Source organism: Ambystoma mexicanum, chromosome 9 (assembly GCF_040938575.1).
Source record: "Ambystoma mexicanum isolate Mex_15411 chromosome 9, UKY_AmexF1_1, whole genome shotgun sequence".
Lineage (NCBI taxonomy): Eukaryota > Metazoa > Chordata > Amphibia > Caudata > Ambystomatidae > Ambystoma > Ambystoma mexicanum.
Window position 1 is genome coordinate 1,342,870,464 of NC_090931.1, and position 16,323 is coordinate 1,342,886,786.

The 16,323-nt window shown below is 45.0% G+C and overlaps 1 protein-coding gene across 2 annotated transcripts in view; it reads right to left on the reverse strand.

Moving 5' to 3' along the window:
- The window catches only part of PTPN4 (protein tyrosine phosphatase non-receptor type 4), a 2,055,941-nt gene that overhangs the window by 1,552,744 nt on the left and 486,874 nt on the right, over positions 1-16,323 (reverse strand). For both annotated transcript variants that reach the window (XM_069616750.1, XM_069616749.1), the window contains one exon: positions 9,710-9,798. In XM_069616750.1, coding sequence (XP_069472851.1) covers positions 9,710-9,798 — 89 coding nt within the window. The remainder of the gene's footprint in view (positions 1-9,709; positions 9,799-16,323) is intronic.

Sequence of the window (16,323 nt, forward strand, 5' to 3'; positions counted from 1 at the left end):
GTCCCAAAGTGACGCCTGAGTGTCCGTCAGCATAAAGGACATTGTCCACATAAAGGGCAGCCTTTTGTTCTATTCCTGCAATGCGCGAACCTGCAATTCTGCAGTTGGCCTGAATCCAGGCTGCCAGATGTTCCATCACGAGCACAAAGATCAGGAGTGAAAGGGGATACCCCTGGCTAGTCACTCGTAGTAAACATAAAACATGAATACCGACGACTGATTGAAATTCTGATCCTTAGAGAGCCATAACAGGACATCAAGATGGGGCTAAACCCAAACCTTTGCAAGATCAACCTTATGAATCCCCAGTCCACTCTGTCAAAGGATTTGTTGCCATCCAACACCAACAAAGAAAATGGGGGTCGCTCAAGTTCTTCCCAGCTCTATCGCATTAATGACCTGCCTGATGTTATGTATGCTGTGCTCGTTATGAAGCCAGCCTGATCTGGGTGGATCAGGGAGGGGAGGCATTCCATGAGACATGTAGCCAAAACCTTAGCGTCTGTATTAAGAAGGGCAATATGACCCACAAGATGTTGCGTCCTTGTCTGCCTTCAGCATTAAGGATGGAGGGATTCACCCATTGTTTGTGTCACCACCTTCGACGTTAAGAATTAATTGAATAGGGATGTAAGGGGACACGACAGCTGTGTCCGGAAGGTCTTGTAAACAGTGGGGGAAAAACCGTCTGGGCCAGGAGTCTTTTGGTTGTGAAGGGAATGGATAGCCCGCTTCACTTCTTGTGAAATTGGGGTATACAGTAAGATCCATTCTTCCGAAAGGCGAAGTAGCAAGGCCCCAGCCAGGAAAGTAGCTTGAGTGTCTTCGACAACAGGTTTTGCCTTGAGGATGGATTCACAGTAATCAGCGAAGGTAATGTACTCCTTGCCCGTCCCTGATCCTTTGTGTGCCATTCCTGGATTTCTGCAGCTTCAATTTGTGCGCAATAAATCTGTTGGCTTAATTAGAGTGAGAGTAGTAAGATTTTCTCCTGCGGATCAGAGAATTAGCTCTATTGGAGGCCATCAGGACATTCAGATTGGACCTAGCCAACTGTAGCGCACGGAGGAATCTCGCTGAATTGACGCGAGCCTGAGTAATTTCACAGTCTCCAAGTTGAGACTCTAGGGAGTCCATATTGTGCTTTTTAGCTGCAAAATGGGAGGCCAAGCAACTAATAAGTTCTTCTCTGACTACAGCCTTCAGAGCATCCCGTACCACATCGTCCTGTGCCCCTGTTCTCTTTAAAATAGTTAGCAATAACATCTGCCACCTCTGTGCGCAGCGGGGCATCGAGGAGAAGCGGATCATGAATGCGCCATTCACGTCTGTGTTGTTCGGGCCTCTGGGAGATGAAGCTCTAAAGAGATCAGTGAATGGTCAGAGAATAATCTAGGGCCGATAAAGGTGTTTGAAACAAATTGAACAAGTGAAGAGACCAATTGTAGATCAATGCGCGAGAACCCTTTGTGAACGTTAGAGTAAAAAGTGAAATCCCCCCATGAAAAAGCCTCCAGACGTCCACCACACCCAACTCGCGTAAGAAACACATTAGTGCAAGGGAGTGCCTATAATCGCCTGAAGTGGTCAGTAAAGATTTATCTATGGCCAGGTAAGGGTTCAAGTTATAATCGCCTCCAATGAGGAGTTCCCCCTTCGGCGAATCCCGCTATTAGCGGGAGCAGAGCTGTCAGGTAGTCGGGCTTGTTGTCGTTAGGAAGGTATAGAGAAACCAGGTTATGGAAGCAGAGCTCAAAGTACCCTTCACCAGCAAATATCTACCCTCCGGATCCCTGAGCATCCACCTGGAAAGGAACATCTCTAGCCAGGAGAATAGCCAACCCCCTCTGCTTGATCCCTGCTGCGGCATAGTATTGCTTTGGAAAGGATTTACATGTTATGCGAGACGCGTCCTCAGAAAGCAGGTGAGTTTCTTGTAGCATAGCTATGGACATCTGGAGCCTCCAGAGCATTAATCCCCGTTTAACCAGAGAATTCAGACCTTGCACATTGATCGTAGCACTTTTTAACAGTTCTACCTCCCCCGATGAGCAGATTTAGAGAACATTTCATGTTGACGAGAGTAAGGTTAGATTCTGGCTCCTCCAAGCACTTAATTCCAGCTAACTTTGTAAAGCAAAGTAAACAAACCCAAACAATCCCCCTCAAACCAGAACCCCAACCTCAGATTTCGCACCCCCTCACATACCCCACAAAAATCCCACCCAGCCTTACCAATGGCCATTGGGGACGAAGGCAAGGAGAACTACTGGGCGGGACTCCTCAATACATCAACAATACCACCCCCACCGAAGAACTGAACTGGCAGTAGGAGAGCCCATTGGAAAGGCTGAGGAAAAAATCCTGGGGCCCAATCCGAGCAGAGGGAAAGAAAAAAAGAACAGCACCCGAGGTACGTGCCATCAATGTCTCAGCAGTCTATTCAGCTCTTCGGATGATCAGCAGGAGTAGATTTCCCATCCACCAGCGCGGTGCATCTGCGGTACCTAGATCTGGCCAATTTAGACAAGGTCACTGCTCTCTTCGGGTGCCCTGAGATCTTTCCATCCTCCCCGCTTGGGCTGGGAAAAAATGGACGGGACGACGGGTTCATGATGGACATCGCTTTTTGAGTCATGGAGATTGTGCGCTGCTCCTCCTCCCATGTGAAGAGCACTCCGAGCGGGATCCTCCAGCGGTATTTGATGTCTTTACTTCTCATTCATTGGGTAAAGTCTGAAAGCGAGCGTCTTAACCAGGGTTGAGGGAACCAGGTCTTGCAGGAGTGCGATCGTGAAGCCCTTGAATGTGAAGTCCGGGTGAGCGCATCCTGCTCACAGGATTTCTTCTATGTGCTTATAAAAAAGGATCATGGCCAGGACATCCTAAGCCCAGTTGTTCAGAATCTGGAAAGAGGAGAACACCCTGTGGGATATTTTGACCCATCAAATGTGCCCCACTGCATCACTTTACAAATGGGGAAAGAAACAGCCAAAAATGGATGCGCTAATCCCTGTGCGCGCAAAAATCTGCAAAACTGCGTTTGGGTCACAACCAAAAAAGGCTGCACACCCTGCCACTCATAGTCAAGGGGGGTGAAAACGGAATTCTGCTGCAGGAGCATGCCAGTGGTTCTGTTACATTCAACATAGAGAAAGGCAGCAGAATTGTCCTGAAAAACGAAAATGCCTTTTAAAATGTAGCTTTGCGATCTTCAAAGTGCTGTTTTGGTGCTAGATCCATTCACTTCCAGTGAATCCTTGAGAGTAAAAGGGTTACAGATCATCCAGTGTGGCTCAGAGGAGCAAGGCCTCATTGACCGACAGCAGCTAAGAAATGTATTTTATGAAAAACCAGCCCAACAACATTTGTTTTCAGTTCCATGGGTAAACTGCGGCTAAAATGACAACATGTAACAATTTCAACTGTGCAGGCAGAAACTCCAAACAAAAGACTGGATACATATATCCAGACTGCAAGCAAGTCCCAGCACTTAAGGAAAGAACTGGTGCTGAATAATAAAATGTGTGTGCTGCAGAGGAAAATTGATTTAGAGGACTCAGTTTAAATGTGCTTTTTTCAGGAAGAAAGTGCAAAATCGCCTGTTTAAAAGCATGTTTTGTTGAAAGGCCTAATTTTGTAAAGCAATGTCAAAGGATAGCTAAATGTCAAAATCCACCTATACACTGTGTCATTTTAAATGTTTAATGAAATATGTAGGTAAACTTAAAACCCAGTCCTGAGTTAATTAACTATTTAATTCTGATCTGACAGCCTCAGCCTGGGAATGGGTGACACCTCACTGCTGGCAGGAAAGAACCAATTGCTGCTGGGAGGTTTTCGCATACTCATGACAAAGAACTCATCAGACTTTTGTCTGGGCCCCAGCCAAAGACAATGGCAGGCTTGAACACCCATCCCCACAGGGGACGGGCAGGAAACTTCCCTCTCAAGGAAGAGGACCCCACCCTGATCAAAGGAATTTGACAGCTGTTGCCAGTTGAAAGAAAAGTAAAAAAAACTGATAAGCACTTTTGGTGGTTAAATGCCTATTTGTAATAAAGCTTTAAAGACGTTAAACTTTGTCACAAGAAGGAGGATAAATCTAAAAGTTGGTAGTTGTAAATCTAACTTTATGCTCTTTCTTTGAATACGTGATTGAACCCTGTACTGCATAAGGAACCAAAGTTATACAAAAACACTAATTGCGCGAAGACTATTAAGGCTGCAAATCTAATACTGTATACCCGTGTTCTAGGGGTGATTGCACAGACATGTACCAAAATATGAATTGTTAGACCAAATCTTTATGATTAAAACTGACAAAATTCCACAGAAAGACAAAGCCAGCTCTCACTGACCTGGAGTTGGATGTAAATATAATCCACAAAATATGTAATGTATGTGTCCCATTTTATTAGAGGGCATAATTATAGAAATGTCTATTTGGGGGAAAGTTAAATTTCGGTCCAAATAACTGTGGGAGTTTCCCAAGTCATGTCATAAAATATGACAGCATTTTCTGTCTTCCAACCAGGAAAAGGCAAGTGCCTTTGACCTATCACAGCATTGTGGCTGTGGATTGTAAGTCTGCTCCTAGCATAAACTTAGTGATGTCACTTGGCATGATAAATAAGGGAACCTCACAACACACAGACACCGATTCCTGACTCCATCCTGATTTCCGTGTGGCACCCTGTTCCAGAATTCTTCATCTTGTCCTGATCCAGACTACTTTGCAAAACCCAGGCTTCAGCATTTGCTTAACTCTTTTCAGCTAGGCCCAAATCCTGAACCATCCCAAACTTCAGGGAAACAATTCTGAGCCAGTCTGGCTTGCTACCATTAAGGCTTGCCTGCTGAAAATCGCCATCGCACTGATCTACAGTGTCCAGCAACCAGAAGGGCCATCCCAAAACAGTTTCCTTGACCAGTTTTTATTAAAAATCGCATAGTGAAAATTAGGCGGAAATTTGCAATTTGGCAAAGTTTTACATGTGTGTTTTCCCCTTCAAAGTATTCCCAACCTCCCATTCTGATTTAAAGTGTTTTCTGTTGCTCATATTGTAGCTTATGTTTGTTAGGACCTGTTTAGTGTTGCTCTGATGGGAATTTATATCAACTTAAGGATTTTTGCACACTTTTCATTGTTTCACACAGCCATTTTCAACTGTCATTTTAAAAGTGTAAAAGTTACAAAAACGTTTTGTCTTGTTTTGGGAGGGAAGATTGTATTCAAACTCTATATACTGTTCTTTTATTCCTGAATACCTGCTGCTTACTTACATCTGTGTAGAATTGCTTATTTGTGAGTTAAGAACTTTTCAGGGGAAAATCTTAACCTAAGCGGTATCTTTTCAACACACCAAAACTGTTCTTTTGTTTGGGTTTTACATTCTGTGCTCCTCAAAAGTGAATTCAACTGCATTACCTACTTTCGGATTTGTTTTGTCACCACATTGATGATTGCTTTGAATTTTACATAAATAATACCTTTACCAACCAGCCTCATTCCTGGTTCAGTTTGACCTGGGGGTATTTTCAGAAGGGTGTGATAATGAGTGGTATATCACTCAGAATATTGAACCTATAGAGACAATAAATAAGTATCTCATTTGTGCATGACATGTTAGGTGCGACCCGGGTGGATCTCCTTTTTTTAATATCAGCGAGCATTTGGTGCAAGTGCGCTCTAATCACCAAGACTGACGAGTCACTACTCTCCTCTCAGAGGCATGTAGCATGCCCTTGCGCTTCTGTCGTTAACTCCAGGGGTCTATATTTCTCTTGGTTGTGCATAAGAGATAAAACATCGCTACCCTAGACGCCTTCCCCGCCAGGACAGCAAAATTAAGCCCCTTGAATTGCCCCTCAGATACTCAATCTCACTTGATCTCTATTTCCGTCATAAGTGTCCACATGCTAATAAAAGGAGCGCGGATGTTAATGGGCTTTGGTGGTCATCCGGGCAACTTTGAAGAGTGGAACTCTGCAGCATACAACTCCAATGGGCTAGGGAGCAAGAAGTACCTTGAGCAGGGGCTCTGGATACTGGATCCCAAGAGGAAGGCTCAGACTATGTGCTCCGATTGAGCGAGAAGGTGATTCATATGTAGCCAGCATTAGGGTGTGGGATTGCGGCAATCGGGGCAAATGCAGAGGCGCCCAGCTTTCATAGGACGTGCAGGAGGGTCCAGCACCAAAGACCCTCTGAGGGCCTTGTCGGTGCAACCAGACCTCCAGAGTCGGCACAAGATGGCAGGTACATGCAGGACAACTCTTGGAGTTCACTTAGCGTCTGCAAGCGCAGTGCCTGGAGACTGGAGTCGGCAAGCCCTGACTGCGTCCTCTGGAAGGGCAGACCAAGCCCTGCATGATGGAGGAGAGAGCAGTATCCCTGCATTCGGGTCGGGCTGAGAGTGCTATGTATGGCAGCAATCTGGCATGCTGGATTTTTTGGGGAGGTAACCAAGTCTTTGGTCTACGTCTAGATATTGATCAGATGGTGTATGGGGACGGGCATGACTAGCCCAGATGGTGTATGGTCCCGTGACGTTTCGGCGTGGAACGCCTTCTTCAAGGGTCTTGACCCGGTCTACCTGTTGAAAGTGGGGGTCCGGAGGCGAATTGAATCAGCGTCAGCTGACACGGCACGCTGATTCAATTCACCTCCGCAGAGATGACTCAACCACCTCCGGACCCCCACTTTCAAAAGGTAGACCGGGTCAAGACCCTTGACGGCGTTCCACGCCAAAACGTCACGGGACCATACACCATCTGGGCTAGTCATTCCCGTCCCCATACACCATCTGATCAATATCTAGACGCAGACCAAAGACTTGGTTACCTCCCCAAAAAATCCAGCACACCTTGGAAACAACTATCAGGATGTTTTTGTGAAGACTAAACTCCGGTTCACTATTTACAGTTTCACGTTCTATGTGTTCTTTTGATCATAATTGCTGCAAAATTGCCTTGCTTTTATGTATATGCACTAGCAAATCTATGACCATGTATAAATAACTTGAATTGTGTCTCCAGTTTGCTCTTTGTTTTGTTCTGTTTTCAATAGGTTTGCCAACTTTTAGGCAACTGTTGGTCAAAAAAACTTTTAAATACTATGGGAAACTGAACCCATATTCTTTTTTGACATCAGCTAAATAAATAAGCTAATAGTCATCCTTGATATTCTTTTTGTATTCATACCTCTACTAATCATGAGTATACAGTTCCTATGATACTTAGCATGCAAAATGATATAACCTTTGCAGCAAATAAAAATGCAAAGGTTTATTGATGTAAATGTATGTGGCAGGACGTCACCCTTTTGTTTCAAAAACTTGCAGCTCTGAAGTCCTACCACTTTCTTTGAGCAGTCCCTCCAGTTACCCAGCTTGTTGCTAAGCCATGCCCCCAAAAATCCTGATTTTACACTGGGTCTCCATAGCTCTGCATGCAAGGCTCGAACAAAGAGGTGATAGCTAGAAGGTTTGGAATAAATCTTAAACCTCTGGCAATTGTTCTGGGCAACAGTGGTGTATCTAGGTAATGGCCTGGGATGGCACGTGCTACCCCTGGAATGATGGTGACCTTACAACTAGGTGCCTTTGTCAAGGCTCACCCGCTTCTTGACCCCCCCCCCAAACTCCCGAGCAATAGGCAATTTCGGACTGGGGCAGAAACTGCCTTGGTCTCGGTGTGGGATAATGCCCTCCATTACTCAGATCAGGACTATTTGTCCATTTTGGTGATATTGGATTTGTCTTCCGCCTTAAACACGGTGGACCACAGTACTTGGCTATCTCGACTTGTGGCCCTGGCTGGAATTCCAGGGTTGTCCGTAATCTGGGTTTCAACACTTACTTTCCAATAGTTATCAGGGTGTCACGATTGGCTCATGCACCTCGACTTCCTCACTGTTTGAACAACAAAAATGTTAGGGTCCCCCAAGGCTCCCCTCTCAGTCCCTTGCTTTAACATTTACATTTTGACTTTAATATCTATTAGAAGATTTGACATCCACTTCCATTCTCCTGCAGATTATTTGCAACTGTGCCTCAGTTTCTGGTGCTCATGAGAATTTTTCATATTTACATTCTTGCCTTTCCGAGATTAATTTATGGTTGGGCAATCAACTGAATTGAATCCAACTGAGGCAGCCAATGCTGCAGAGGCCCCTTCATCTCTTGAAAAAGACCTCTTGAAATGTCCCCACCACTGGTCTCGTTCGACCTGCTCACTAGATCCGCTAACAAGTTAAAAACTCTAGAAGTTATCATCGGGGAACCGGGCATGAAATTAACAAGTTAATGAGGTTACCAGATCTTCCTTCTACTGCTTACGGATGCCAAGGCATACAGCCGAATGTAACTCACGCTTCAGTGGTTGGTGCCTTGGTGAACTCTCGACTTAACTACGCAAATACTCTGTATGCTGGGTTACCAAATTACTTGCTTAGGCCCCTCCAAACTATTCGAAATGCGGCAGTCACGCTTGCTTGCAAACTACCAAAGTTCACTTTAGTTTCTCCTGCCAGATGTTCCTTACACTGGCTCCCTGTCTCCCAATGGCACATTTTTAAATATGGTTGGATTTTTATATGTATCCACGGCTTTGCACCCAAGTAGTTCTATTCTAAAATCAGATCATGTGACAGCCTGTTCCCTCTGACCCACCAAACAACATTTGCTATATATTCCTCCAGCATGCCCACTACCAGATGCAATATACGTTTGACTTGGGCCCCGCCTCTGGAATAACCTCCCGTTACAGCTACACTCCCTTAATCCTTTGATTTTCAGCAACAAAAAAGAAGACTTCCCTTTTTCTAAAACTTGTTCCTCAGATTTGCAGCCTGAGCACAGTGGACTTCTCCTAACATCTTTTTTATCAGCTGTGCCCAGATGCAGACAATGTCTGCCTGGTACCATTTGCATATGTGCATTACAAATAATCAAACTAAGCTTAACCTGTAGTATGCTTATGTAGTAAAAGAGATGGTAATTATGTTCCAACTTTTTTACCATACCTTCATACTCTAAATGTCCTCCATAGAAGTATATCAATTTATTGTACCACAATTTCAGCGCTCAGATCCAGAAGCGTACAGGAAACCAACAGAAGGCACTGCTCCTAGTCTGCAGGAACAAAAGCGCTCCACTCTGAAGATGCTGCAGCTCTGTGCCGAATACTTGCTTCAGACACACAGACCGCCAGCCCTACTCAAACATAAGTCACCTTTTCTTCTCCAGAAGCACTGCACCATTGGAAGTGCTTTTTCCACATTAGGCAATAATTTCAAGGCACAAGGGTGGCAGTGCATACCAGATAGCAGCAGACTATAAATGGTGCCTACCATTGTGTGTATTCAATACTGAGCATCTCTTGGACTCAAAGGTAAGTCTTATGAGCAATGTGGATGGCAGAACAGACGGTAAGTCACAATCTCGGCTACTCTCGCCAGGCAGATTAAACATTTAAGTAAAATCCAACAATGTTAAATGCTATTTCACTAAAACCACGGCAAAAACAAATTTAAGAAAAAGCAATACATTCAAGAAGCATCATCCTCCATTTAGATTTGTTAACTTTTAAACTCTAGTGTTTATAAGTAGATAATTATTTTCTTTCGGTAGAAATGTCAAAGTATAAAAGCATGCATTAAATGTAAAACACAATTTAACACAAGACAATGAAACTATTTCCTTACCATGGGAAGTTGTTCATTCGTACCCTATTCTTATAAATTATTATTCCTCCAGATACCACACCAATCAAAATTTCATTGTTACTTTGATCCTTAAGGAGAGAAAGGAAAACAACTTAGAATAATATTCTTATAATTTAGATGCAAGATTCAGTGAAAGATATACTAATTACTTACCTCTTGGTAATGTTCTTTCTGATCGATGCTCCTTTCACAGAGGATATGATATCCCTATCTGCAGCTCCGCCAGATGCCTCTATGTGCCCCGCACAGGACGTCGAGCCATTATAAATCAAGGCGCTGCAGCCCATAACCTCAGTTCCACCCTTTTTTACCTAGCATGCAGAGGGTTTGTGGAACGAAAAAGGTGTACCAGCTATCAGCCAAGTGTGATGAATCCTATGGAGTACTCAGAGACTTTGCCTAAAGTCTCCTCCCAGGTGGCCAGGGAAAGGCCAATGCTTTCTGATCTTGACCTTGGGGGTGATGTTGTGTGGGAGGATCGCCTGGGAGGAGACAGGGCCCAGGCAAATAAGAGGACTCTGTTGGGTAAAACACAGTATTTATCTTTCTCCAGGGAAGAAATGTCAATGACGGCAAAATCTGTAATGGCTTGTTGTCAGAGAGCTTTTTTACTTCCCAAGTTGAACATCTTAATGTGGGTGAAACATTCATAGAACCTTAGGCATGGGAAGAAAACCCTTTCACAAACTGGGAGACTCAAAATTGGATGGTCACCTACACCGCAAAGGAATAGTGAAGCAAAGTCTGAAAATAATACCAATCTAGACTGCAGAAAGTCGGTCACAGTATCCTTGTAATATTCCTTTAAGGAATATAATTAGATAAAGAAATAAGCATGAAAATAACATTCCCGCTAGGAAAAATGAATTTTGCATGATGGACTCCAAGTCCCATAATCCCCCAAGGTACTGGGACGAAGAAGAGGGCTGCAGAGTAATAAAAGTGCTACTTCATGCTGTTTAGTGGGAATTACCCACAGCTGGGGGAGACTGGGAAGCATAAAGGGACCCCTCAGGTGCCGGCCATGAAGAAGCAGAAGGAGTGGAGCAGTAGTCGTAGGTGGAGGAGGAGTGAACGGTTCACGCTGTAGCAGAAGAAGAAACTGGAGGAGCGAGAGGACACCGGAACCACTGTAGAGTGTCTAGCAGTGGCCGGTCCTGAGAGGGTCTTCACCTCCAGAAGCTGTTATTGCAAATGTTGCGCAGCAGGAAGTATCAGAGAAGGAAGCTTTCCCTCTGGAGACCGTGACTGCAGAGGCTGTGCGGCAGGAAGCGAAAGTGTAAGAGGTTTCCCCCTGGCTGTCTCCAGTGGCAGGCGAGCACCCTGAGAACCATTTCAGCATTGGAAGCTCTGTGTGCGAGAAGCGTGAGCAGCGGAAGACTGGAAGCAGTAGCTTGCCCGACCGCGGACAGCAGCAGCTGAGACAGAAGACCTGGGAGCAGCGAGGGAAGCAGACTCCATACTCCGTGAGTTAACCAAGCTGCTGCGATACCGGTGTGGACCGTGATCGCTCACAAGGTTAGCGGAGGTTCTTTAATGTGAGAAAACAGTTGTGTAGAGATGAAAAAACGCATCGAGGCAATTTTGAATACCAAACTGGCAGGAAACAGAGAAAGCATTATTTTGTAATATCAATGGACTGTAACTTTAAGCATGCACGTTTATTTAATACCCAGGAACAAGATGGGGCAATAATTTCAAAACCTAATGCAAACTACAATTACCCAATCCAAAAGAAAAGGAGAGCAAGATAATTTAAAACCAACAAACATTGCCAAAGACAGAAGGGGGTAAATGAAGGTCACAGAGTTTGTAAAATGTATTGCCCATATTTGAAGTGCATAACAAAAGCTGCTATAAAGCCACATAACCAAAGCCAAGGAAGTAGCATAATATGGCCATGCCATGGTCTGTTTTTGGTTGATGAAGAAGCGGGGAAATCAAAGTGGCAAGGCTGCCCTTCTGGGAAATTGATTCAGAAGGGGAGCAGCATAACTTACAGATGTGTTGGAAGGTACAAAAGTGCCATAAAGAACACTGATGTGAATCTCGTTCTCCCTGAAGAATTGCTTAAAACCTGGTGGTGTGAAGCAAGAGACATTATGAGGCTGTTGTAAGCTGAGCTCAACCACAGAGGCACTTGTTTGTGATTCGATGACCTGGTAAGGGAGTATAACAAGGGAGCTGTGATGAAACAACCTTGACAAAAGACTAGTTATGTTGACTTCAATGAACTAAGGAAGTGTCCTTGGTTCTTGCGAAGAGGTGTTTGAGTTGTTACAATTACAAATGGGAGCCAAAGAACTGCGTTAGAACTTTTTATTATCAAGTTGGAACAAAGAACTGTGTTGGAACTTTATTACAAGTCATGATTTCCTTACTCTTTTGGAACTGTTGAACAGTATCCCGCTTGAATCTGGGGAAGGAGAATTCACCCAGATTGCAAGAAGAAAGTTACCTTATAGTGAACTCAGCTGTTATAATTGTTGATTTTGAACTGCCATACATTACCTTGTTGAATTACTGTATGTATAAGTGTGAGGGACAGAAACCTTTTGTTAAGAGTGTTTCCTTTAGTTTATTTTAGGCAGGGATATCCTCATCAGGGTAGGGATAGTGAGGCGTTTATCCAACCTTTTGAGTTAATAAAATGGCATATTTTGAAAACCCTTCCCAAAGCGGTCCGCCTCACATTTCTGACCACTCAAACAAGATAGGCAAATTGGTAAGGAGGGCAATGAGCAACCTTTATGAGGAACATCCATAAGAAAGAACTGCGACTATCAGGCACATCCTTAATAGCTCGATCATAGCATTTCGCGATGCAGAGAATGATCTACCTCGACAGGCTCTGTTCAGTCACAGTCCTGCCAGCATGAGCACCAGCATAACAAAAAGCTGGTAATCTTTCTTGACATCCCTTGTCCGAGAGACGTAGTAGCCGAGAGCCTGCACAAGATCCAGCCGATGGAATTGTTCCTCTGCCTATGGAGGATGTGGTGGATGAGGAAAAACACAGAGTTGGATCTTTTGAGAGAGATAGCAATCCGAGACCATTTTCGGAAGAAAGGAGGGTCTCACTCCCAATGTCTCCTCTTTGGGGAAAACCATATAGAAAGGTTTAACAGATAACTCTTGAGCTCAACTCATCATTCTATCAGAAGTGATGGCGACCAGAACAATCGCCTTAAGGTAATAAGAAATAGAATGCAGAGGCTCCAATGGAGCTCCTATGAGGAAAGTCAAAACCAAATTCAAATATCATGCTAGAAGCACAAACTGGCATGGAGGAAACTGGTTACATTATCCCTGCAATTACTGCATAACCGGGATTGTGAAGAATGAGCCCTGTTCCGGGGACCTCTTAAAATCAAAATGGCAATGAGGGACCCGTTAACAGCGCCAACCTGCAAGCCCAATAGGGAAAAAGGCAGCAACAAATCCAAAACAGGGTATAAAGCGCAGAAAGTGTCCATTTCCCTCTCTGTGAACCACAATCAATCAATCAAGTACTTATATTGCACACTGTCACCAAGGGCATCATGCTGCATTTTAAAAAAGATACCGGAGAGATGAGAGCGGAGAATCACATGAATAGGTTTGTTTTTAAATTTTGCTTAAAAATTGCAAAGTCTGGTGTGCCACAGCTCAGGTGGCAGTAAATTACAGAGTCCAGGCCCTGTAATGGAGAAAGCCCTGCCCCTGATTCGATCCTATCCATATTTAGGAACGCATAGGAGCGCAGCATCAGTAGATTTGAGGGGGCGGCCTGGACTATAGCTCTGTAGTTTCTCCAGAATGGCCCAACAACCTTTCCCACTCAGAGCTAGGTGGATCATACAAGAGGCTTTAAGTTTAACACAGGCCGCAGCCGGCAGCCGGTGTAGGGATTGACGCGCCTGAGAGACATGCTGACCAAAAGGGATCGGCTTCACTAATCGAACTGCTGCGTTTTGCAACACTTGAAGGCGTAGAGTGAGATACGATGGTTGGGCCAGATAAATGGCATTGCAGTAATTGATGCTCCCATTAAGGCAAGCTGCGACTACCTGAGGATGAAATTTCCAAGAAATAAAAAAGGAGAACTTTCTTCAACTGCTTCAATTTGAGGAAGCCGAGCCCACATACCGAATTTATCGGGTTTTCCATGGTCAGCGAAATAGGTTTTTTGATGCCCAAATTCCGATCCACCTTGGCAGGTTCTGGCAAAGATGCAAGTGAAGGCAGCCAAAATTCAGAGGTCTGACCCGCCGAGGCATCAGTCGGGCCCACAATCAAGACCTCAGTCCTTCCACCATTCAATTTCAACCAATTGGCTTCCATCCAAACCTGGATGGCGTCAAGACAACGTTTTAGCCTTGCTCCCACTCCAGAACCCAAATGACCAGATAAGTCTCATTAAGGGCCGGGTGCATAGATTAAACAGCAGCGGGGACAAGGCCGAACCCTGCAGGAAGATCTATAGGGTGGAACGGAAACCATTTGAAAACGAGAAGGCAGGAAATCACAGAACCAGTCCAAGACTGGTCCACAGAACCCAGCCTCTTGTAATCTGGATAGTAGGATCTCATTGTCAATGGTGTCAAAAGCGTCCGACAGGTCCAGTAAAATAAGGCATGCCATGCCGCCTTCATCCCTAATCATGGTAAGATCATCAAGTAATGCCACCAAAACAGGCTCTGTCCCCATCAGGGGTTTGGAAGCCCATTTGGCATGGGTCAGGAACATCTTTTCCCTCAAGAAAAAACCTCAGCTGTGGGTTAACCACTGCTTCCATCACTTTCATAAGAAAAGGCAGTAGCGAGATGGGACGATAATTAGATGAGACTGAGGCAGCTAGAGATGTCTTTCAGCAGGGGAATCATCAGTGCTTCTTTTAACTTTGCGGGAATTTGACTGAAAGCCAGAGAAGAGTTCATGGCTTCGGCGAGGATCTCAAATACATTCTCTGGAGCCTGATTTAATAAATACAGGGAATGTCATCAAGGGGGGATGTCGACTTCAGGCCGGCAACCACCCTGCTCATCTCAGCCAATTGAATAGAGTTGGCAAAGTAAGCCAATTTGGCTGCTTTCAAAGCCTTATGATGGGCTGTACGTTGCTTTTTAAAATCCTTGCATAGTAGGGCATCATAATGCTTTCTTCATTTTCGCTCTGCTTTGAGGGTCGCCAAACACAGCGAACAGAGTTCAGCTGTAAACCAGGGGGCAGAATTGGAAGGGAGTTGGGAAGACCACTGAAAAGCGGCTAGCTCATTTGCCACTGTCTCCATGGCAACAGCCAATCTAGATATGGAAGAAGAGGCTGGGCCCGGCTCATGCAGTACCAAAGAGTAATGGCGTGTGGTTTCCAAAAACACAAGACCCGGGTCTACTTGCGTTGAAAATGTATGCCATCTGCAGACATAAATAGATGTCATCACAGGTCTCCGAGTTGATACATCAAGAAGGTCCCCCAACACGTCCCACTTCTTGTCTCTCAGTCTTCTAAAAGCCAAGCATGAAGGTTCAGGCTGCTGAAGTTCAGATGGAGAACCCACCCTATTGCCCCCACATCGGCAGGTAGAGCAGATCCACTCTGTGGGAGGCACCAGGGAGGACAGATGGGCATGTGCAACAACTTTGGGTAAGACATTCTCCGGGCCGATCATAATCAACAAACAGGTACACTAATAGGTGCAGCCTCCTGAGAACCAGGAGAATACTAGGGATTGGGGGGGGGGCGACGCATACAGGTCCACTTGACCGTCAGTGCATCCTCCACAGTTCCCCGTCCAGAAGATTGCCTGGAAAAGAACAACTCGCACGTCCTTCTCTCAATGGAAGACAACAGATACACTTGAAGTGTTCCAGTAGAGAGAATACGTCCTTCAGTCTCAACCCTTGCTTGAGGATCTGTGCCTTCTCAGCCTTCGGAAGGGTCCCTGGACCAACTGGTGGCAACCTTGCTGCAGCCATCATCATTCGGAGCACAGCACTGGAACTTTGCAGATCTTCAGCTTATGTTACAAGTCGCCTGCTCCTGCATATTAAGCAGTCTCACTTCCAGGGAAGCTGGTCTAGGGTTGCTTATGTGTTCACCGCCTGACCGTGGTGACCTTCATTGGGACACTCCTCCTTCAATCAAGTGAGGTGTCCTGTTGGGGTCTGCACCGCAGAAGTCTTCCATCTTTCTTCGTTTTGAGTCTTCTTCTGGAAGCTGACTGGAAGAGTTTGCTGTGCAAAGCGACTGACTCCTGACACAAGAACCCACTCTCCTGTGGGTTCTACAGACTCCTTTCTCACCTGAACAGAGCACAGAAGATTGTCCCAGACTGATTGTGTAATACCTACAGTGGTATCTAGAAGAATCAGAATCGGGGGGGGGGGGGGGGGGGTGTTAACATACCTGTTTGTCTCCAACCGTGCTCCATAGGTTAACATTGGTTGTAAAGGCCTGAACCTATGACCTAACCTGTGGTGGTAGAACCCGGGTTAATAATCCTTTCCTATGTCTACCCTAGTGAACTGGATTCAGTTGAATAGTTACCAGAACGTTGCTAAATATGTATCTAACTTTGAAACTTTCAAAAAGCACCACCACAGCCAGATGCA